This window comes from Pseudoliparis swirei, chromosome 21 (assembly GCF_029220125.1).
Source record: "Pseudoliparis swirei isolate HS2019 ecotype Mariana Trench chromosome 21, NWPU_hadal_v1, whole genome shotgun sequence".
Lineage (NCBI taxonomy): Eukaryota > Metazoa > Chordata > Actinopteri > Perciformes > Liparidae > Pseudoliparis > Pseudoliparis swirei.
The window spans coordinates 17880556-17904364 of NC_079408.1; the positions used below are offsets into that span (position 1 = coordinate 17880556).

The window sequence follows — 23809 nt, forward strand, 5'->3', positions numbered from 1 at the left end:
GGGGGGTGGGGTAGCTGTGGGGGGGATACAAGTCAACTTCCCCCGACAATTTAGGAAGTTGTCAGGCGGTCAGAACACACGCAGCACCTGTGGTAGCTGCCGAAGTAGGACACAATGTTTTTGTGCTTGCACTCCTTCATCATGGTGATCTCCTGCTGGATGGACGTGATGTCATCACCTGGACAGACGGACAGAGCGTCAGTGTGTGCTGAGCGACTACTAGAGGGACACTTAGAGACCAGCACATGTGGGTTAGGCTAGTGGGAGCGCTGGTTTACAAGCCTGACACATCCTTCACTTGAAGGGGACAGAGCAAACTGACAGAGCAGACTGGTCTTAAAGGGACAGAACACAGGTTCACACACACACACAATACTTAAAGCATGTAAACATGGACTAAATACAAAGATAAGCCTGAACATAAACATGTCCGATATGTGCCCTTTAATTTAGTTTATCGAAGAGTGTCATCAGACATGCTGCTACCAGTGTGATACCACAGACATATATATATATATATATATATGTTTGTTTTTTGTGTTTTAAAAACAGTCCGACAATTTGGGAGTCAAATAAAAATTATTAAATAATCTTATTATGACTTATTAAATACCAAACTGGAAGTAAATTATAATAAGATTGATTCATACCTAAAACTGAAGAGAATCTGACCTTTTCTTCTCCAAGGCCGTCTTCTCAGATATTGATCTATATTATTATTCTAGCTGACGGACAGAGGCAGAATTCCCCAAATGTCACTATTCATACAGTTTGATTCAAACTAATCTTCCTAGAACAAATCTGTTTTATAAACACTCACCAGGGTCGAGCTTGACGATCTTGATCGCCGTCAGTTCAGATGTCCTGATGTACCGAGCCTGAAAGGGATGGAGCATTTATATTATAACATAACCATAACCATTATAACATAACCATATGCATTTATAACATAACCATACACATTATAACATAACCATACATATTATAACATAACCATAACCATACATATTATAACATAACCATAACCATTATAACATAACCATAAACATTATAACATAACCATACATATTATAACATAACCATAACCATTATAACATAACCATAAACATTATAACATAACCATATGCATTTATAACATACATATTATAACATAACCATACATATTATAAAATAACCATACATATTATAACATAACCATAACCATTATAACATAACCATACACATTATTTAAAACATAACCATATGCATTTATAACATAACATACATATTATAACATAACCATACATATTATAACATAACCATAACCATTATAACATAACCATATGCATTTATAACATAACCATACACATTATAACATAACCATTATAACATAACCACTTTATCATTTAACCTATTCGACGTTTGCCATAATTAGCAGATTAATTCTTGAGTTATGGCCAAGGTGTGTGAGGTCAGTCCCAAGGTTAAACTAATGGCCTCCTGGATATACGTTGGATACAGAGTTAAGAGTGTTTTTCATTTTATGTAAAATAAATGATTCATGAAATTCCACGTGTTTGTTTTCTCTTATGATTTACGGCCCGGTGACTGAACACGTGTGTGAGTCCCTCCCCCTGCAGCCATGTTGTCTGTTGTCATGGAGCTGCAGACGTCGAGGCCACGGCCATCACCCCTGGACAGCCACCGGCCGACAGCGCCTGCCTTCAGAGGGCTGTGGAGGAATGACACCAGGAGACAACACGTCTGCTGTTTCTTTTGATGTGAATATATTCTGCAGATATTTAAGGTAGCCGTTTTAAATTCACGTTTTTTACTGTAGTATATTTGTAATGATGACACAAAAGATCATAAATGGACTGTACTTGTATATCTCTGATCACTCAAAGCTCTTCAACACTACTCATCATCATTCACCCATTCACACGCTGGTGGGAGGAGCTACCTGCCATCAGGACTCTATCCACCCATTCACACCCTGGTGGGAGGAGCCAACGCCCATCAGGACTCTATCCACCCATTCACACGCTGGTGGGAGGAGCCAACGCCCATCAGGACTCTATCCACCCATTCACACGCTGGTGGGAGGAGCCAACGCCCATCAGGACTCTATCCACCCATTCACACGCTGGTGGGAGGAGCCAACGTCCATCAGGACTCTATCCACCCATTCACACGCTGGTGGGAGGAGCCAACGCCCATCAGGACTCTATCCACCCATTCACACGCTGGTGGGAGGAGCCAACGCCCATCAGGACTCTATCCACCCATTCACACGCTGGTGGGAGGAGCCAACGCCCATCAGGACTCTATCCACCCATTCATGCAGCAATTTGGGGTTAACCGTCTTGTCCGAGGACGCGTCGACATGGACTAGCAGAGCTGGGGATCGAACCACCGATCCTCTGATTGAAGGGCGACCCTCAGACTCATGAAAGTACTCTCAGAGAGCGAAGGCTGCCATTAAAATGAATTATGAACTATTGATCCATCACATACAACACTTCCCAAATAAAGAATGTGACGTTGTGGTTGAAGCTCCGCCAGACCCATGAAGAAAAGAAACAGACTGCATGTACACAACTGATGACCATCTGGATGACGAAGAACAGGCTCACTTCAACAGTTCAGTCTGCCGTCTGGTCTCGGCTTGAACCGCCTATCGATTCCATACCAAGAGCATTTTATGTATTTATTTTGTTTAAATTCATTTAACCAGGAACAGCCTCTTTACAAGAAGAGAGTCCTGGCCCAGACAGCAGCAGCACATTACACTAAGTGTCAGACATATGACATAAAACAGTGACAGACAATAACAAATAAACAGAATGTTTTGATCACAGAGTAAAACCAAAACTAAGACTCAAGTCATCAGATCCCAGTTCACACCGGTGTACACATCTCACCAAACATCTACAACCAGAGGAACCTTCCTCCAACTCTTTACATCTATTTTTTAAAACACCTCAAGAGAGAACCGGTTCCCCTAGACCCGATCAGTCTGCAGCAAACCTGAAAACACTTTTTCATTTCCAGACGGACGTTAGGGACAGAGAACGAGAGGAGGCCTCTTCATATGTCACAGAGAGAAGACGGCAGCCTCCTGATGAATTAACTTACATAGATAAGATGGAAGTACGTTAAGAATTGCCTTATAAATAACAACATGACAATGACTCGGCATTCAGACCCGCTTCAGGTCTCAGAGACGCTTTCAACCGAGCAGATCGCACGAGAGCAAATGTTCTCTATCCATCAGCTGTGGATCCCTGAAGATCCACAGCAGGCAACCTGGTGCTGGACGAGGGTTAAATAGTCATGTTGAGATTTTAGTACTGAGGAGTCTGTCATGTGTGGTCACGGTTGTCGCAGAAAGAGAGGACCCAAACACCGACATTACTGCACAAACTATTTAATTACAAAAATCACAGACCAGACCAGACAGGAACGACAAAAACGTGGACCAAACAGTACGAAGCCACACTGGGAATGAGACGAACAGGGTTTACATACACAGGCAGGCGGAGGTGATTGGACAACGGGGAACGAGACACAGGTGAACACAATGAGGGCGGGGCCAGCAATCACACAGGAGGAACCAATCAGGGCCAGGGCAGACAATCACAGGGAGACGACACAAGGACTTCAAAACAAGACACAAAACGAGACACAAACTCCAGATCATGACAGAGTCCAGTAGCAGAGCGACCCGAACCAGTGCACACACGCACAGAACTACAAAGGTTCTTAAATGGTTCTTTAAGAGGCTTTGTGGTTCTACGAAGAACCATCACCTACTGAAACATTGTTTCTTTTTAGGCACCTGAATATGTTCTTTGAAGATCTCTTTAAGGAAATGGTTCTTTAAAGAACCCTGGTTTGAAAGGTTATTTGTGGAACCAGACATGGTGCCATAAAGAACCATGTTTTTAAGGTTCTTTGAGATGCCTTCATATGTTCTTTGAAGAACTCTTTAAGGACATGGTTCTTTAAAGAACCCTGGTTTGAAAGGTTCTTTGTGGAACCAGAAATGGTTCTTCTATGGCATCACTCTGAAGAACCATTGTCGGTTCCAGGCGGCCCCTTCATGTTCCTGTGTGGTTGGGGGGGGTCGGTGAGCGTGACTACGAAGAGGAGATGAGGGATGTTGATTCCAAGCAGCTTCGCTGTGTTTTCAGCTTCCTCCGTTCTTCCTGGGAACGTCGGTCTCTCTGAGTGTTCACAACACAACGAGCAGGTCGCCTCAACGCAACCTCGCTGCATCACTTCCTGTTGTCTTCCTGTTCTACATCAGGGCTTCCTGTTACTACGGTCATAGTAGCGTCTGCGACATGTTTACGTAGACGAGCCTGCAGCAGCAGCAGTAGCATATAGGAGGAGCAGCAGCATGTAGAATGTAGCATGTAGCAGCAGCATGTAGCAGCATGTAGAATGGAGCATGGAGCAGCATGTAGCATGTAGCAGCATGTATAATGTAGCATGTAGCAGCAGCAGCCTGTAGCATGGAGCAGCAGCAGCATGTAGCATGGAGCATGTAGAATGTAGCATGTAGAAGCAGCTTCAGATGAATGAGCCACTATCACATAAAGTCTATTCCTTTCGTAATGTCTCCATCATGAGACGTCCTCATTCCATATTGAAGAGAGATGGAAACACAACCAGTTCAAACCGTTGTGAAACAGGCCAGGTAACAGGTAACATGTATAAGTAACAGGTAACATGTATAAGTAACAGGTAACATGTATAGGTAACAGGTATAGGTAACATGTATAAGTAACAGGTAACAGGTAACATGTATAGGTAACATGTATAAGTAACAGGTAACAGGTATAGGTAACATTTAAAGGTAACCGGTAACAGGTATAGGTAACAGGTATAGGTAACAGGTAACAGGTATAGGTAACATGTATAGGTAACATGTATAGGTAACAGGTATAGGTAACAGGTATAGGTAACATGTATAGGTAACAGGTATAGGTAACAGGTATAGGTAACATGTATAGGTAATATGTATAAGTAACAGGTAACAGGTATAGGTAACATGTAAAGGTAACAGGTATAGGTAACATGTAACATGTATAGGTAACAGGTATAGGTAACATGTAACAGGTAACATGTATAGGTAACAGGTATAGGTAACAGGTAACATGTATAAGTAACAGGTAACAGGTATAGGTAACATGTAACAGGTAACATGTATAGGTAACATGTATAGGTAACAGGTATAGGTAACATGTAACAGGTAACAGGTATAGGTAACAGGTAACATGTATAAGTAACAGGTAACAGGTATAGGTAACATGTAAAGGTAACAGGTATAGGTAACATGTAACAGGTAACATGTATAGGTAACAGGTATAGGTAACATGTAACAGGTAACATGTATAGGTAACAGGTAACATGTATAAGTAACAGGTAACAGGTATAGGTAACATGTAAAGGTAACAGGTATAGGTAACAGGTATAGGTAACATGTAAAGGTAACCAGTAACATGTATAGGTAACAGGTAACATGTATAAGTAACAGGTAACAGGTATAGGTAACATGTATAGGTAACAGGTAACATGTATAAGTAACAGGTAACAGGTAACATGTAACAGGTAACATGTATAAGTAACAGGTAACAGGTATAGGTAACATGTATAGGTAACAGGTAACATGTATAAGTAACAGGTAACAGGTATAGGTAACATGTATAGGTAACATGTAACAGGTATAGGTAACATGTATAGGTAACATGTAACAGGTATAGGTAACATGTATAGGTAACATGTATAAGTAACAGGTAACAGGTATAGGTAACATGTAACAGGTAACATGTATAGGTAACATGTATAGGTAACAGGTATAGGTAATATGTATAAGTAACAGGTAACAGGTATAGGTAACATGTAAAGGTAACATGTATAGGTAACATGTATAAGTAACAGGTAACATGTATAGGTAACATGTAACAGGTAACATGTATAGGTAACATGTATAGGTAACAGGTATAGGTAACATGTAACAGGTAACAGGTATAGGTAACAGGTAACATGTATAAGTAACAGGTAACAGGTATAGGTAACATGTAAAGGTAACAGGTATAGGTAACATGTAACAGGTAACATGTATAGGTAACAGGTATAGGTAACATGTAACAGGTAACATGTATAGGTAACAGGTAACATGTATAAGTAACAGGTAACAGGTATAGGTAACATGTAAAGGTAACAGGTATAGGTAACAGGTATAGGTAACATGTAAAGGTAACCAGTAACATGTATAGGTAACAGGTAACATGTATAAGTAACAGGTAACAGGTATAGGTAACATGTATAGGTAACAGGTAACATGTAAAGGTAACAGGTATAGGTAACAGGTATAGGTAACAGGTAAAGGTAACCAGTAACATGTATAGGTAACAGGTATAGGTAACATGTATAGGTAACAGGTATAGGTAACATGTATAGGTAACAGGTAACATGTATAAGTAACAGGTAACAGGTATAGGTAACATGTATAGGTAACAGGTAACATGTATAAGTAACAGGTAACAGGTAACATGTAACAGGTAACATGTATAAGTAACAGGTAACAGGTATAGGTAACAGGTATAGGTAACATGTATAGGTAACAGGTATAGGTAACATGTATAGGTAACATGTATAGGTAACAGGTATAGGTAACAGGTATAGGTAACAGGTATAGGTAACATGTATAGGTAACAGGTAAGGCATTCACAATTATTCTTCATGCTAAAATGACACTAATGGCTACCAGTATGAGAAAGTGGCAACCACTTGAATCATATACGATGCAGAAAAATTGGTTCACGTGTTCGTTACTTCGAGACTGGATTACTGCAACTCCTTATTATGCTCTATAAGTCTCTTAGGTCAACTCCTTATTATCAGGCTGCTCTATAAGTCTCTTAGGTCAACTCCTTATTATCAGGCTGCTCTAATAAGTCTCTTAGGTCAACTCCTTATGATCAGGCTGCTCTATAAGTCTCTTAGGTCAACTCCTTATTATCAGGCTGCTCTATAAGTCTCTTTGGTCAACTCCTTATTATCAGGCTGCTCTATAAGTCTCTTAGGTCAACTCCTTATTATCAGGCTGCTCTATAAGTCTCTTAGGTCAACTCCTTATTATCAGGCTGCTCTATAAGTCTCTTAGGTCAACTCCTTATTATCAGGCTGCTCTATAAGTCTCTTTGGTCAACTCCTTATTATCAGGCTGCTCTATAAGTCTCTTAGGTCAACTCCTTATTATCAGGCTGCTCTAATAAGTCTCTTAGGTCAACTCCTTATGATCAGGCTGCTCTAATAAGTCTCTTAGGTCAACTCCTTATTATCAGGCTGCTCTATAAGTCTCTAAAGTCAACTCCTTATGATCAGGCTGCTCTATAAGTCTCTTAAGTCAACTCCTTATTATCAGGCTGCTCTAATACGTCTCTTAGGTCAACTCCTTATGATCAGGCTGCTCTATAAGTCTCTTAGGTCAACTCCTTATTATCAGGCTGCTCTATAAGTCTCTGAAGTCAACTCCTTATGATCAGGCTGCTCTATAAGTCTCTTAAGTCAACTCCTTATTATCAGGCTGCTCTAATAAGTCTCTTAGGTCAACTCCTTATTATGAGGCTGCTCTATAAGTCTCTTAGGTCAACTCCTTATTATCAGGCTGCTCTAATAAGTCTCTTAAGTCAACTCCTTATTATCAGACTGCTCTATAAGTCTTTTAGGTCAACTCCTTATTATCAGGCTGCTCTATAAGTCTCTTAGGCCCCTCCAGTTGATCCAGAATGCTGCAGCTCGTGTTCTCACTAAAACTAAGAAAAGAGATCACATCACTCCTGCACTAGCTGCTCTGCACTGGCTCCCCGTAAAATCAAGAATCACTTTTAAAATTCTTCTCTTAACGTACAAAGCCTTGATTGGTGATGCTCCATCATATCTTAAGGAGCTTGTAGTACCATATTGCCCCACTAGAGAGCTACGCTCACTAAATGCGGGACTACTTGTAGTTCCTAGAGTCTTAAAAAGTAGAATGGGAGCTAGAGCCTTTAGTTATCAAGCTCCTCTTTTATGGAACCAGCTTCCACCTTCAGTCCGGGAGGCAGACACAGTCACCTCGTTTAAGAGTAGACTGAAGACCTTCCTCTTTGACAGAGCTTATAGTTAGGGCTGAATCAGGTTTGCCCTGGTCCAGCCCCTTGATATGCTGCTATAGGCTTATAGCTGCCGGGGGACGTTTTAGGATGCACTGAGTACCTATCTCCTCTTTTCTCTTCTTAGGGATGAATTTTCATCTCTCAATCACACGTTACTAACTCTGCTTTCTCCCCGGAGTCCTTTTGACTTCACGTCTCATGGGGTCATCGGACCCTATGAGACGGCATAGATCCTATCTGCTGATGGATCATCGAGGTCTGGGTCGTGGAATTCCTGCTCCTGACTACGCCACTGTCCTGTTGAGACTCCGCCCACTGTTGAGATTCCGCCCACTCCTCTCTACCTCCATCTGCCTGATGGATCGTGGAGGTCTCCATCGTGGAATATGCCTACTATGAACTATTCATACACTCTGTCACATTCATTGAATGTATTTAACCTCTAAATCTGTCCTTCTGTACACATTACATCTATTGTTCTGTCCATCCTGGAGAGGGATCCTCCTCTGTTGCTCTCCTGAAGGTTTCTTCCCTTTTTTCCCCCTGAAGGGTTATTTGGGAGTTGTTCCTGATCCAATGTGGTCAAAGGTCAAAGGTCAGGGATGTCTATGTTACAGACTGTAAAGCCTCTGAGGCACATTCATAATTTGTGATATTGGGCTAAACGAAATAATGTGAATTGAATGCCGAGGACTCAGCTGATGAGAGATGGGATCTGTGAACATGACAACAGCTGCACGACTGATCACAACTCTGACCTTTGACCTCACACCGTTAACTGATCACACTTCAGATTATAATTCATCGTGTATCAGGAAAAATATGGTTTGTATTCTTTAATGTTACATTTTCATTATTGGGCTGATGTACTCCAAAAACAAGGCGACTAAAACAGTTTCACCACCAGAAGCTGCTGCCTGGTTGCCAGCCTGGTGAAACACTTTTTAAAAGTTGGTATTGCAACAAAAACAAAACCAACAACAACAAAAACGACTCGAGTCATTTGGGATTGAAGGACCTACAGGACGAGGATCAAGACAACAAGACAGGGCACCGAGAGTCCAGTGAAGCCCACACGTCACATGACCAGAGGCCGGAGTGGGAGTGAGAATGGGCCATTGTGTGTCACTGGTTGCACACACACACACACACACACACACACACACACACACACACACACACGTTACAGTCAGCCGGACATTGCTGTGTCAGAATGTCCGGCTGGTTGGATTTGTGTTTTGAGTTCTTAAAGTGTCCATTAGTGTGTGTGTGGAACCACACTTTGATGCAACATATTACTACGTTACCATGACAACGCAAGAACAAAAATATTATGTACAATTGTGGTTATGCATTTGAACTCTTTAGTCCCCGATGTGAATGTCTTCCGGCTCCTTCCTCACAGGACGAGAGGTCGTTTCACATTCTGGTGACTTCTGTTCACTCGCTTTGGATCCATATATATATATATATATATATATATACACTACCGTTCAAAAGTTTGGGGTCATCCAGACAATTTTGTGTCTTCCATGAAAACTCACTTTTATTTATCAAATGAATTGAAAAATGAATCGAAAATATAGTCAAGACATTGACAAGGTTAGAAATAATGATTAATATTTGAAGTATTAATTTTGTTCTTCAAACTTCAAGCTCAAAGGAAGGCCAGTTGTATAGCTTATATCACCAGCATAACTGTTTTCAGCTGTGCTAACATAATTGCACAAGGGTTTTCTAATCATCCATTAGTCTTCTAAGGCGATTAGCAAACACAATGTACCATTAGAACACTGGAGTGATCGTTGATGGAAATGGGCCTCGATACACCTCTGGAGATATTTCATTAGAAACCAGACACTTCCACCTAGAATAGTCATTACCACATTAACAATAACGATATAGATATATATACAGTATATATCTATATATCTATCCATCTATCCATCTATATATTCAATTCAATTCAGTCTATTTGTATAGCCCAATTTCATAAATTACAAATTTGTCTCGGAGTGCTTTACAATCTGTACACATAGACATCCCTGCCCCAAAACCTCACATCGGACCAGGAAAAACTCCCAAATAAGCCTTCAGGGGGAAAAAAAGGGAAGAACCCTTCAGGAGAGAACAGAGGAGGATCCCTCTCCAGGATGGACAGAACAATAGATGTCATGTGTACAGAAGGACAGATTTAGAGTTATATCCATCGATATCTATATGCAGTATCTATCCATCCATCCATATATATATAGATATATCCATATATCTATATATATATCCATCCATCTATCTATCTATCCATCCATCTATATATATCCATCCATATATCTATCTATATATATATATATATATATCCATCCATCCATTCATATATCTATCCATCTATCTGTCTAGCTAGCAATCTATCCATTCATCCATCTATATATCTATCCATCCATCTATCTATCTATCCATCATCCATCTATAAATCTTTCCATCCATATATTTATCCATCCATCTATCTATAAATCTATCCATCCATCTATCTATCTAATCATCCATCTATCCATCCATCCATCATCTATATATCTATCCATTATGACATGATTATGATGCTGTGTCCTGTGAGCGTCTCCTGCTGTCTGGGACTCTGGAGGCCTCGACACACTGGGGGGCTCTGGACTCTCTGGGGGGCTCTGGACTCTCTGGGAGGCTCTGAACTCTGGACTCTCTGGGGGGCTCTGGACTCTCTGGGGGCTCTGAACTCTGGACTCTGGGGCTCTGGACTCTGGGAGACTCTGGACTCTTTGGGGGCTCTGGACTCTCTGGGGGCTCTGAACCTGGACTCTCTGGGGGCTCTGGACTCTCTGGACTCTTTGGGGGCTCTGGACTCTGGGGGCTCTGGGGGCTCTGGACTCTCTGAGGGGCTCTGGACTCTCTGGGGGGCTCTGGACTCTCTGGGGGGCTCTGGACTCTCTGGGGGGCTCTGGACTCTCTGAGGGGCTCTGGACTCTCTGGGGGGCTCTGGACTCTCTGGGGGGCTCTGGACTCTGGACTCTCTGGGGGGCTCTGGACTCTCTGGGGGGCTCTGGACTCTCTGGGGGGCTCTGGACCCGTCCCCAGCTCTCTAAGTGAGGGCCCGGAACACCACAGGCTCAGTTTGGACCAAAGCACTTAAATAAATGACCCGAGACTCTGGAGAAGAGCGATCATGAAGAAGGAGACTCCATCTGGGTGAAGAGCAGATGAATCCTTGGTCTTTATAATAAATGTTTCTGGTCCGGGGGCAAAAAGAAAAAGTGACAAGAAAAAAAAAGACAACCAAACCAAACACATAGTTGTGTCGTGCCGGATGCACACGGCTCCGTGGAGCTGCAGGATGTTTGCATCCTGACACCGAGGTTGCTCCTCCACACGAGGGCGGAGGGTCACCCCACCAGCTCCGACGAGAGAACGCATTGTGGTGGGTAACATGTTTCAAATTGGGTGCTTCCACAACACATATACATAGGGTGTATTAAACTTTTACATTGTGTTATATTAGGCTTAAATGACATCTACAAAGATGATTGAGAGGGCACACACACACACACACAGCTCTCTCCCTCAGACAAGGGTCAACAGCTCCAGACAGAGACAGACTCAGCGGCCTTGTGCTACTCCAGTCTGAACCGGTAGAGAGGAGACTGCAGAGAGGACCAGGAGGCTCAGACACAATAAGATAAGAGAAGAGACGAGGGGGGAGACGTCAGCAAGAAACCTCCACATTCCTTAAAGTAACCAGCTTGGACTGGGACAGGGGTCACACTGAGGTCACACTGAGGTCACTCTGAGTGACGAGGACTAATATGTAATGAGGGAGTGGACGGAGGCGGCACCTGCATTGAGTGGGATGTATAAATAATATGTGTATGTGTTTGTTCGGGGCTTGGGAAAGACAGATGTGGAGGGAAATTGTTGTCTTCACTACCGGACCCAGACCAGGTTTATTTGTGAAACTGTTGGTTACAAATAAATCGACGTGAATTGAACTCTGATCCAAACTCTCTGTGTCCTGTGGGTGTTTGATTACTGAGGTCCAGAGGGTGAGTATTCTGTGGCGTCTCACCAGCAGTCAGATAGGAGAGAGATACAAGTTTATATGCATCAGGTTAAGAGATTAGTCAGAATCGACCAAAAAGGAAGAAATCCAGCCACAACAGCATCCGTCGACCTTCAGAGGTCACGCCAGTAATTTATATCGGCTATACGCTGTAAGGTCCTCACATCAAGCGCCGGGATTAGTCAGATATTCCCAAAGCAACTACTGTGTTCATCATATGACGTCGAGTGAATGTGTCTGTTTGGAGACGTCGGTTAGATATCAGGGAGTTGACATTTGAGAAGTACGATTATTTGACTTTTTTCCCATCAAAAGTGATTCATTGGATTAATCGGTTATTAATCTCAACAGATTTATCGCTGCGGCACTAGTCGGGGGTTTCTATTCCTAGAATTATCAGAAAAAACTGACTCTCCTATCTTTGGGTATTTATGCCATCCAGATCAATAGAAATACTACATATCAAACTCACAACAGGAAATGACATCACGGTGGAAGATGTTATAAGATGTGCACACACACACACACACACACACACACACACACACACACACACACACACACACACACACACACACACACACACACACACACACACACACACACACACACACACACACACACACACACACACACACCCTCTCCAACGACTATTCCCCAGAGAATCACTTCAAATACTTATACATGTATAAGGTTTGTTTTCTTGTAAAATTAACATTATTTTGACAAATGATATGAGATCTGTAGATGAAGCGATCTGCAGGTGAAAAGGCTCTGACCCTCATAGAGGCAATACAGTGACATCATATATATATACATATATATATATATATATATATATATGTACATATATATATATCATATCATATCATCATATATATGTATACATCCGACCCGTCCACCTGGCGGACAGGAACACGTCTCTTTCTGTCCCTCTCACCTTGAACACGTCCCCGTAGGTACCGCAGCCGATCCGCTGGATCAGCTCGTAGTCGTCCAACGGGTCCAGGAATGAGACCCCGATCCGGTCCATGGTCACCGGGGGGCGTCACCGGGGGCACCTCCGGGTGCTGCGCGTGAGCCTGGCGGGTTACTCGCACATCCCGGGAGAGAGAACGGGCTCTGTCTGCGGACTCACGGGACTAATTGGCGCGGACTAATTGCTGGTGTCTCGACTGGCAGAGCGCGCGCGGGCTGGCACGCTCGAGGCGTCCCGTCTGTGTCGCGCGCTGTCGCTAGAGTCCAATCACGCACGAGCGCAGTCGCTGCACACTGCACTCAAACCCCGAGACACGCCGCTTCCCTCTGACTATGGAAGCCCGGGAGGGCCAGAACAATAGCGCCGCGTCTCCGTGACGCAGAGGACATCCCGTCATTACGGGGACCGGCAGTCCACACATAACCATGACGTAATGACCGTTAACACGAGACACGTGCCGCTATTGAAGCAAGCTCAAGTCAAGCGTCTGGCAAACTTTAATTTTAAGAAGACACAACTTAGAAGTGATGCAAAAATAATAATAATTGTGATGAATTCAAACTACTACATTATATAAACCGCATATTCAGGGTCTGGCGCCGGTGTAACGGTTTAAAAAACTATTTAAATTCAATTATTTATTGAAAAAAATAATTCTCTATCGTTTTCTCTTGGTGTGAATTGGCTTAATACTATTAGTAGTGGACTGTCTTAAATCACATCCGTGTCTGTGTTCAGGTATTTTGAATTGTGCACAGTGATGAAGGTCGAGCTGTCGGGTTCAACAGAAACACCACGTCTCACTTTCACAGCTGCTCTCAGTACTTCTCACACAGTCCTCATTTCACCATGTCTACCAAGGCTGTGTTTACCATTGTTCTCCTGCTGAGAACATATACTTCTCCCACTGATGTGTGTGTGTGTGTACACACACACACACACACACACACACGGTTCTGTGCTTGGACCAATTTTATTTACCATATACATGCTTCCTTTGGGCAATATTATCAGGAAACACTCCATAAACTTTCATTGTTATGCAGATGATACTCAACTATATCTATCGATAAAACCAGAGGAGAGCAACCAACTCGGTAAAATTCAAGCATGTCTTAAAGACATAAAAACATGGATGACCTGCAACTTCTTGATGTTGAACTCAGACAAAACCAAAGTAATTTTACTCGGCCCTGAGCACCTCAGAGATCAATTATCTGGTGATGTGGTTTCTGTAGACGGCATTGCCCTGGCATCCAACACCACTGTAAAGAATCTGTTATCTTTGATCGGGACTTGTCCTTTAACTCCCACGTAAAGCAAATCTCAAGGACTGCATTCTTTCATCTACGTAATATTCCTCTCCTCTTCTCTCTCTACTTATGGATGAATTTAAATCTCTCCATCACATGGTGGGCCGGGGAGGCATTAAACTGAATAGAATAGAATAGAATACACACACACACACACACACACACACACACAGGCACGCGCACAGATAGAGCCCTAGTGGTGCTCAAGCACCAGCCCTTTTGCCCTGGATGAGAAAGGTGCCCTTTTTGCTGGAGACCACTTTTTTTATTCATCAGTATTTAAGAATAAAAGTTACTTTTTCTGTCATCAAGTCCCCCCAAATGTGTTTTAATATCCGACGGGGCATTTATTTGAGAACTTCGCCCCGACATGCTCCGCGGCGCTCACGAGCCCCCCCCCTCCTCCTCCTCCACTTCCTCCTCCGCGCAGTGCTCCTCGCGCCACTAAACAGCTGCACTTCCTTCTCCTCTGACCCGCAGCACCAGACCAACAGGTCATGACGGTGTTTTGTGATAAATCAACCACAACATTACGCTGCTGAAAACATGACGTCACAACTGGTCCGACGTTTCCTAAAAAAATAAACAAACAAAAACTCACGAAATCCGTGATTTCAAAGCCTTGCAGCTGTTTACTGACGTTAGTTATGTTTAGAGAATAGAGAGAGGGAGAGAGAGTTCTTATTACGTTCTATTTAACAGGGGCTAGTCTAAGTGGCCAGACTGAAAAAAAAAATCATAAGGCCTCTGGTATTGTTCAGAGGGATGTCTGTTGATGTCTATCAATATCGCTCATTTTGAAAATGAGGTCAGAGGGCGATACTGATCCGTATCAGACCAGCGAGGAGGGCAATACGTGGCTGGCATGACGACCATTAGCCAATCAGAACGCTTGTACTGTTGCTATATATAACAATTCATCTTTATTCATAAAGAAAATGTAAGCAAGCGGTCTGATGCTGCCAGAGGAGACGCAGGTTGAGGATGTATTGCATCATCAGTGTGTTGCTGCTTATGCTTCAACTCTGTCAGAATTCTTTTTGTGGCATTGGGTGCCCTTTTTTTGGTTTGAGCACCTGCCCCCCAACATGTCTGTGCACGTGCCTGCACACACACCTAACACATATACTCTCAGGTCTCACCATCAGGTCTTTATTACTTGCAGATACAAAATGAAACAATAATAAAATCCACAAGTCATCAAGCAAATAGGATGTAACGGGGGGAGGTATGGGGGGCCTCATGTGGCTCCACGGTCTCAACAGTGCATGGTCCTCCTGGTCCTCTCTAATCATTAGAAATAGGCCCGGCTTAGCTATTCTCCGAACTAAAGGCCGTCTACTTTAGATAAGAACAAAGGCAAAGTAAGGCAACATAGAGCTAGCAAGAAAGAAGCCGTCGATAGAGCAGAAGTGGACAATGTTACACAGTAACTATCCTAAAATAAATCACTTCCAAGGCTTCAGTCATGGACAGGTTCCTAACGGTACAAGTAGATATTTACACGTCTGTACGGTTCATTCGGGTCATCCTCGTTACTTTGGCTTCAAAACATCCACCTGTAAGTGACTGAGGTGAGGAGTCGGTGTGCAATTGGCTGCCAATTAAAAACACTGACTAATGATGAATGAGAGTTCACCATCTCCAGAGAACCAGGCGTGGTTCTCTCTCTCCTGGGCTCAACAGAATGAAAGCTTCCCTCCTAACCGGATACGTGGCGCTTGACTCGAGTGTTGCAGGTCAAACATATTGCTGGGAATGATGCGGATGTTGACTGAAGCGGCCGTCTGGAGGACAGCACTGGGTCACTAGCCGGGTCCCTAGCCGGGTCACTAACCGGGTCACTAACCAGGTCTCCGTTCACAGTATCTCCTGCGGTCTCCCGGCGTCTACAGGGACTTGCGCTGCCGCTTCATGAAGGGCATGGAGTAGTCCCCGGCCGGCGTGCTCTTCTGCCTCTTCATCTGGACCTGTGACTGGGCGGTGAGCTGCAGCTTGATGGCGCTGGAGTTGACCTTGGCGGCGCACAGCAGCCCCTTCATGCCCTTCATCTTCTCGCTCTGGAAGGCCACCACCGGCCCGGCTGGGCCCGGCGACGCCTGCCGCTGGGACGAGGGCGAAGAATCCGGGCTGGGGGACTTGGGCTTTCCTTCGGCGTCCCCGGCCCGCGGGCCCTGGGAGGAGCGCCGGTGGGCCCCTCCCTCTCCTATCTTCTTGAGCTGAACCGCTGCTGCTGGTAGCTGAGAGGATGGAGAGGGTGGAGCAGCGGGAGGAGAAGAGCCCTGCTCATCCAGCTTGGATTCTCTCCGGGGCCCCCGTCTGCGGCCCTCCCGCGGGTCGTCGCTGGACATGTCGTCATCGTCCTGGGACTCTGGCTCCTTGATGACGATTGACACTTTCTGGCGCACCTGTGGAAATCAGAACAAACACATTTTTAGCTCCCGAGCTTCAGTCACACCGCCGGCCCCTTTCAACGTCAAAGGGCGGGGCGACCCTGGCGGTTCTCACCTGAGCATCAAAGCGGCTCAGAGACTGGACCAGGTAGGTGGCCCAGCCCACGTGGAGCACCGGCGTGGGACTGCCCTCCTCCCATTTGCAGATGCCGTCGTAGAAACACAGCAGGTGGGCAAAGCATTCTGGGTCTTGCAGAGCCGAGAGGGCCGCTGCCTGCTTGGGCTGCTCCTGCAACCAGAGAAGTGACGTTAGTTTACAGCATCACTTCCTCAAGTCCTTCAGGGGAGAATATATGTTCTAGTGCTTTGGCTTTGAAGAGAGCGTGATGACAGACAGAGGTCTGGTAAATACTCCAAATATAGAGGGCACTAATACACGCCCACAGCAGTGCATCCCCTAACCTCCATCTACGGTCGTACCACTGGACAAGTACCTCAGGCTCAGCTGGACTACTCGCGACCGACAACCCAGAGGAGGAGAATGAACACTGATGGGCTCTGGAGACGCACGTGAGCAGCTCTTCTCCTCTGGCGGTACTTGCCGTGTCAGCTCCTTCTCCTCCCTCCTCTCCCTCCTCAGGACTCTCGGCCGCGGCGGCCGTCTCCTTCAGCAGGGTGGGGATGACGTCGTTGGCGATGTCAAAGAACTCCTTGTAGATCTCCTCGTCCTCACGGAAATAGTTATATCTGCGAGAGAGAAGGACCATTAATACACAGCGGGGGGGGAGAGAGAGAGAGAGAGAGAGAGAGAGAGAGATATTCTGCCATATAAATCAGACTGAGAATGTCCAATGAGTTTTCATCTAGTGGGCTATTTAACAAAAAACCCAATTTATTAAAGTTCAGATGAAGAAATGGCTGTTTGATGTTCTGCAACACACACACACACACACACACACACAGGGCAGGAAGCTGAGGGCTGGGGAGGGGATGTGGACCGGCGGGTCAGCGCTGGTATTTTTAGCTGCAGCTGGAGAAGTGTGTGTTTAACGGGGAGGAGAGAGCAGAGGATGCTGGGAACTTCCTGGCTGCGGCGCCACACCCTCACCGGGCCTCTGGTGGTGATGTGTCAGAGGAAAGCCACCGCAGAGAACAATCACAACGGCCAACTGAAAGTCAAATACGGCGGTCACGTGACTTTAATGCTGAGAAAAGCATTCTGGGTGTTTTTTGTTCCTGGTCTCAACTCAATGAAGACAGCTTTGTGTTGACTGCCACCTCGTGGTCGCCTGATGAAACAACCGAGCTGACGGGCCACTTTGAAAAGAAATGGGTTCTTCTGTTCATCCAAAATATTGCTTGAGCGACCATTGTGTCATAAAAGTGAGACGGAGGAAATTAAAAGTAAGTTTGCTTAGTAACTAAAGACGTAATTTACTTCCGATAAGCATCATTTTGCTGGCCTTTATTTATTCACAGATTGAATTAAACTAGAATGCCACTCATAAAATCACAAGAATTGGCATCAAAACAGCAAAGAGAAACTTTCACAAGAATGCGGTGGACATAAAAAAACACAATGACACTCGTAACACACACACACACACACACACAACCAGGCTTCGGTCCATGAATCTATTGGCCCAGTGCATGCTGGGAGGAGCCCCGAATGTAACCAGGCAGCCGTCTTAGCACTGATCTTGGACTCTCCCCTCTCCTGTTAGTGTGAAACTCATTCCTCTGAAACCCAAACCTACGACACACACACACACACACACGCAAAAGAGCAGCGTGAACTCACTCCTGCATGACCTGGGCGGCCTCGGACCAGGCCCGGAGAGCCTCCCGCACCGCCCGGTGTCTGTAATGGAAACCAGCCAGGTACATGTAGGGGTAGATGTGCTCGTTGTTGTAGTGCCTCTGAGCAGAGCTGACCGCCTGGGGGACGAGAGGGCAGGGCTCCCATTAAAGAAGCTGGTTCTGGGTGGAGTCGTGCATCCTACCAGCCTCACTGCTGTGTGACCAGGAGGATTCCTTTCTTACCTTCAGGTGGATTTTCAGAGGGTTCTCCTTGCCTGGGATCGGATCCTGATCTTCAAGGTCTGCCAGCGTGCCCATGGCCATGGGATACCTGGAACACAGAGCGGAGAGGAGGGGTTTAGCAGGCGGCACTTTTCAGAGACTTTGTTTGTGTGCCTTATGCCACAGAAACTCACCTGTCCAGGTCGCCTCGGTCATACAGCAACCACAGGAGTTTCTGTAGAAGGGAGAGAAGGCGTGTCAGGTTGGTCACATGTGCAGCCTCCCATTGGCTGAACCCCGGGAGTTCAATGCAGGAAATGTTTCATTTCAAGCAGGTGGCGAGTACGAGCGCTCCGGAGAAACGTACATTACAATGAATTCTCCTGAAAAATATTAAGCGTGCACAGAACTTTATGTTTTATTATATATATTTTTTAAAGGTTTGAATTCTGATAAGTGATACAATTTTGAAAACTATACAGTGCCTATGAATTCATCATTAAGGCTGCTGAGCGCACATGAAATCAACATGGGGATTAACACACGTTTGAGAAACTGAGTAATTAAGGTTTAATGACAAAAGAAACAGCAAATGGCTTCAGACCGGCTCCCAGACATTTAGGTTCCCGCTTCCTCCAACATCTCCTTTGAAACTGAAAGCCGTGGTGCAGTTCCGGCTCACCTGTTGCAGCTGCAGGAGCTCAGAGCTGTCGGTGTGCAGGTCCAGCGAGGGGTTGATGGCACAGACCATGAAGGCCACCTCCATGTACCTGTCACACTTCATGTAGGAGCCCTTCAGGTACAGCCAGCTCTGAGCGAGACACCAGAGGAATGTCGACATCAGACACTATTACATCAAAACATTATTATCGTCCTTAATTTAGAGCAGCTGGAGAAATAAAAGGAGCACAAAAGATCACAAACTGGACATTGACTCACAGCGTTATGAGTAAAAACCTGCTGGTCTTCACCGGGAGTCACAAAGAGTCTAACAAGAACTAGCCGATGGCCTCTTTTAATTTATAGTCAGTATTCTGACTGAGGGTTTCTTCTTCGTTGGTAAGCGGAGGCGGGCTCACCTTCTCGTTGACTCCCGCTGCGACCGTCTGCCCTCTCCGGTCCTCGTTGCCCTTCCCGTGCCAGGTGACCTCGGCCGTCTCATCGCCGTTCTTGTTGAAGATCACCCAGGCGTGGTCCTCAGACAGCGCCAGGTGGACGTCCTTTAGACCCAGAACCTGGCAGGCTGCCACCACTGCAAAGGCCACACCGGAGCTGTCCAGTTTGGTACCTGGTTCAGATTTGAGAAATAATGACTGATCAACGGCCCACGGTAACAAACCTGTTCATTCAAGTTAGTGTAATGTCGTACCAGTGATGAGACTGAAGAGGGACTGGATGTGGGCCCGGTCCTTGAAGTAAGAGCGGCTGAGGCTGTTCCAGATCACATCTGACACTTTCTTCACCAGCTCCCGGCTGGAAACGGCACCCGTCCTCCTGAACTGGGACAGGTCCACCGCGCCGCGGATCTGGGCCGTGAAGCGCTCGTACAGAGCAGAGATCATGCACAGCTCCACCGTGGGAAAGCAGGAGGTGGGACAGTCCGCCTCCAGCGGCTCAAACCGGACCCCCGGAACGTTGATGGGGACGACCCGGTTCACTGCGAGGAAATGCTCAACGAAACCCAGGACCAGGGAGAGGAGAGCAAGGTCCGGCTCAGACTTGCGGAGCTCGGCGTCAAACAGCTGAACAACGCCGTCGATCCCCCGCAGGGGGAAGTGCTTCTTCTGGGCCGAGTGCAAACCCATGGCGTCCACGGTCAGTCAACTCGGATGCTCTCCTCAGTACCTGCAGTCAGTTCAACTCCACATCAACATCACACACACAGCAGGAAGTAGGCAGATACAAAAAAGACTCCAATGGAAGCCGTTGGTTCCTAATAGCTAATGTTTCTTGGGGACTATTTTCCCTGGTGGAGGAATATACATGTGGTGTGTGTGGTGGGGCAGCAGCACGGTGTTTGTGAGACTCTCGGCGTTTCTCAATCAGCGTACTCGTGCGTACTTTCCTCTCCTCGTGTCCTCATGCCTCGTCATCAGTCTCAGCCCGAGCACATGTTCACATTCAAAGTCCTCTTCTCTCAAAGCTCGGTCAAAATGCCCGGATGTGACTTGATCCTCCCACTTTACCCAGAATGCATCAGAGGAGACTTGTGGTACTCTGGCCAGCCGATATCCCAGAATGCATTTCACCAGCAACCGGAAACAATAGCGGAGGAGAAAATAAACTACTGACAGATGACTTTTTATAAATACTACTGTTGTTGAGTCACGGAATGTCATTTTTGGATGTTTTGTTTATTTGACTGTAAAAAATAATTTACAGTGAACAATTAGAATAAACTCAGGAGCAAGAACAGCTGATGTGGTGACGTCATCAAGTCAGCTGCTGTTCCAATCTCAGAAAGACCCTCCCGTTCTCCCGTCCTCCAAAAGAACACAAGTCTGTCCTCATGAACTTTGAATTGAGAAACGGAGCGTGTGTGCTGTGGTGACGAAGGACCGCGTCATCAGTGAGGCTCATTGAACCGCATCGCTCTAGGACCCGGAGGAGACGCCCGGCTTTGATACGCGCACAATACAAGAGTAACGTTAGATCCAGTCCTCGTTGTTTTGTTTAGTGTGTCCGCGTGAGACGCGTTGATGGAGAAGCCAGACAGAAGTCACGAGTTATCGAAAGGAAAGCAACGCTTCTTGTCAGTGTTATCCACGTTGTACTTCTCGGCGTTAACACACACCCCCCGTTATTAATCTCAACCATAATCATGTTTCCAATGTCACGATAACTTGACGCACGCTCCACAAACCCAACATACACCGAGCAGACCCGCCGCTGGCTGCACAACGACGCTCCGTTAATGCCGCTAACAGGGCTATCTGGCGCTGTGGTGGGCGGGGCACCCCTCCCGCTACATGCGAGCCTAAAGCCGCTGAAGAAGCTCTCACCCCGCGTCCCTGATTGTGTTCAATTCGTCGAGGCGTCTCCGCAACGTCACACATGCTCGCGGTCTTTCAGTGCAGACGGAAATAATGTTTTATTCAATTATATGCAAGCCCGGTTAGCTTAGGCAGGCTAACTAGCTAACGTAACTTCACTAAGTTAAGTTACCGTTAGCTCCCTATTTAAGATGGCTAACGGTGTTAGTTTGCAGAATGAATACTAACGCCACGCTGTTGGATACGTGAGATGAAACCTTCGGAACCGGGCAGTGAGCCGCACGCTGTGAACAGCTCGGAGCAGCCGGCTGAATGAGGGTTGTTGTCAGAAGCAGCTAACGAGCTAACCAGCTGCTAGTTAGCTAAACTCACTTTTGGGAAACGCTTATCTACCCGAGCACCCCGCGAAACATATCGCCTCAACATGCCGCAACACTGAATCAGCCTGAACGCTTTCAACGTACGAATGGACCAACGTGTAAAGCAACGTACCCGTTTTCTCACCGCCTCAGCCACATGTTTTTGTTTGTGTTCCCCTCTTTTGCCGCGCAGTTCGGTCTGAGTCACTTGCAGTGTTACCGCTCCACGTCTGCGTCACTGAGCAGACCTCATGACGACGTGACGGAGACAGGCCCATCCCCATGGTTACGCTGCGTAAACGGCTCCCCTCTCGTGAATGCTGGGAAACGTAGTTGATATTATGTTATTTGTATTGCCACCAGTAGAGGGCATCAATGCGCCGATATGTGATATATAACGATAAAATGGAACAAAGGTAACCGTTACATAATGGGAAAAAGCTTAATTAAAACAGTGTTGACTTGTATACAATGTTCTTGTCCCGTGAAGTCACTGCATCGTCATCATTGTTAAAACACAACTCAAACACACACCAGTCATTCAATCAATAATAATCCACATAAATCTCATAATTGTTTGGTATAAATATGTTGATATAATTTACTCTACATTTGTGTAATGCAGCCTAGAACACAAAACACAAAAATCCCGCCTTTGTTCACGGCAGGTATGAACATAGACGATTACACAGCGTCTGTGTTCAAGAATATTCCTTGTGTTGCCTTCACTTGCTATCGAATTTTTCTAAATCTATTATGAACTCGACAACAAAAGGACAAATACTAACAGTTGAATTTTAGTGATACAAAGGTCTATATATTTTCAAAAAGGGAAGAGAGTATGTCAGACAAATCAACGAATGGCAATTGGTGATACAAATGTGTGTGTTATTGTCGTTAATCCCTGATACCAGTCGTGTTCATTAGCGTTGGTCTTGAGATGTCGGAGCCTAAACGCAGGCATTGAACGCCTCCCATCCCGACATGTTTGGCTTCCCCTTCCTCCATAGTCCTCCTTGTTTCCCTCCATCGCTGCTGATCTGTCAGTGCTCGGACGTTGCGTTAAGGTGCGGATCCGAGTCCCGCTCTTGGGGGAAATTTTGAGGAAAGTCAAACGACACCAAATACCGTCTTCATAGGGACAGGAACGGACCATTTAAACAGAGACGCCATTAATTGTATCGCCTGTGCGCAGTTGCTTTGAAACTACAGTAAAATGGATCCAATGACTCAATCCGCCCAGATATCATCGTCGCAGGGGCTTGCCGATGGACTGAATGCTGCTGCTAAAGAATCCAAGCTGTCCGGTAAGTAGTAGCCTAACGTAGAGTTAGCTCGTCACATGCCAATTTAAAACAACTGTTTTCCCATTTAACTACTATTCAACCAAATGTGTGTCGTTTTTAAAAGCAGACATTACGGCTGTCATAGGTTAAAGTTTCGTGTATACCATAAGGCACTCGTTAAACTTTAAGTTGTTCCACTGCCCTGTGGAACTCCTGTATGGTGTCTGTTG

The 23809-nt window shown here is 45.4% G+C and overlaps 3 protein-coding genes across 8 annotated transcripts in view; 1 reads left to right on the forward strand and 2 right to left on the reverse strand.

Annotated features, from left to right (window-relative positions):
- map4k2 (mitogen-activated protein kinase kinase kinase kinase 2) overlaps positions 1–13516 on the reverse strand; it is a 53208-nt gene extending 39692 nt beyond the window's left edge. For all 4 annotated transcript variants that reach the window (XM_056442725.1, XM_056442726.1, XM_056442723.1 and 1 more), the window contains exons 1-3: positions 13175–13516; positions 821–878; positions 88–178 (exon numbers count right to left, since the gene is read on the reverse strand). In XM_056442725.1, coding sequence (XP_056298700.1) covers positions 88–178; positions 821–878; positions 13175–13267 — 242 coding nt within the window. In that variant the 5' untranslated portion in view covers positions 13268–13516. The remainder of the gene's footprint in view (positions 1–87; positions 179–820; positions 879–13174) is intronic.
- A 2146-nt stretch (positions 13517–15662) lies between these two features.
- On the reverse strand, positions 15663–22512 carry men1 (multiple endocrine neoplasia I). The gene is made up of 10 exons (XM_056442998.1): positions 22427–22512; positions 20311–20786; positions 20021–20229; positions 19624–19752; positions 19136–19176; positions 18963–19050; positions 18721–18857; positions 17522–17666; positions 17035–17208; positions 15663–16934 (listed from the first exon to the last, which is right to left on the reverse strand). Exons 2-10 carry the CDS (start codon positions 20744–20746, stop codon positions 16416–16418), a joined length of 1878 nt encoding a protein of 625 aa, XP_056298973.1. The 5' UTR covers positions 20747–20786; positions 22427–22512; the 3' UTR covers positions 15663–16415.
- Positions 22513–23280: 768 nt separating this feature from the next.
- rtn3 (reticulon 3) overlaps positions 23281–23809 on the forward strand; it is a 31575-nt gene continuing 31046 nt past the window's right edge. Inside the window, exon 1 of one of the 3 annotated variants that reach the window (XM_056442525.1) lies at positions 23281–23600. In XM_056442525.1, coding sequence (XP_056298500.1) covers positions 23510–23600 — 91 coding nt within the window. In that variant the 5' untranslated portion in view covers positions 23281–23509. The remainder of the gene's footprint in view (positions 23601–23809) is intronic. The other 2 variants (XM_056442526.1, XM_056442527.1) reach the window with 2 other exon arrangements.

Coding starts and splice junctions, on each gene's coding strand:
- men1 (XM_056442998.1), bottom strand. CDS start 20,746: ATGGGTTTGCACTCGGCCCAGAAGAAGCACTTCCCCCTGCGGGGGATC. Junction 20,230..20,310: donor CCTCTTCAGTCTCATCACTG/GTACGACATTAC, acceptor AATCTGAACCAG/GTACCAAACTGGACAGCTCC. Junction 17,667..18,720: donor GCCGCCCAGGTCATGCAGGA/GTGAGTTCACGC, acceptor TCTCTCTCGCAG/ATATAACTATTTCCGTGAGG.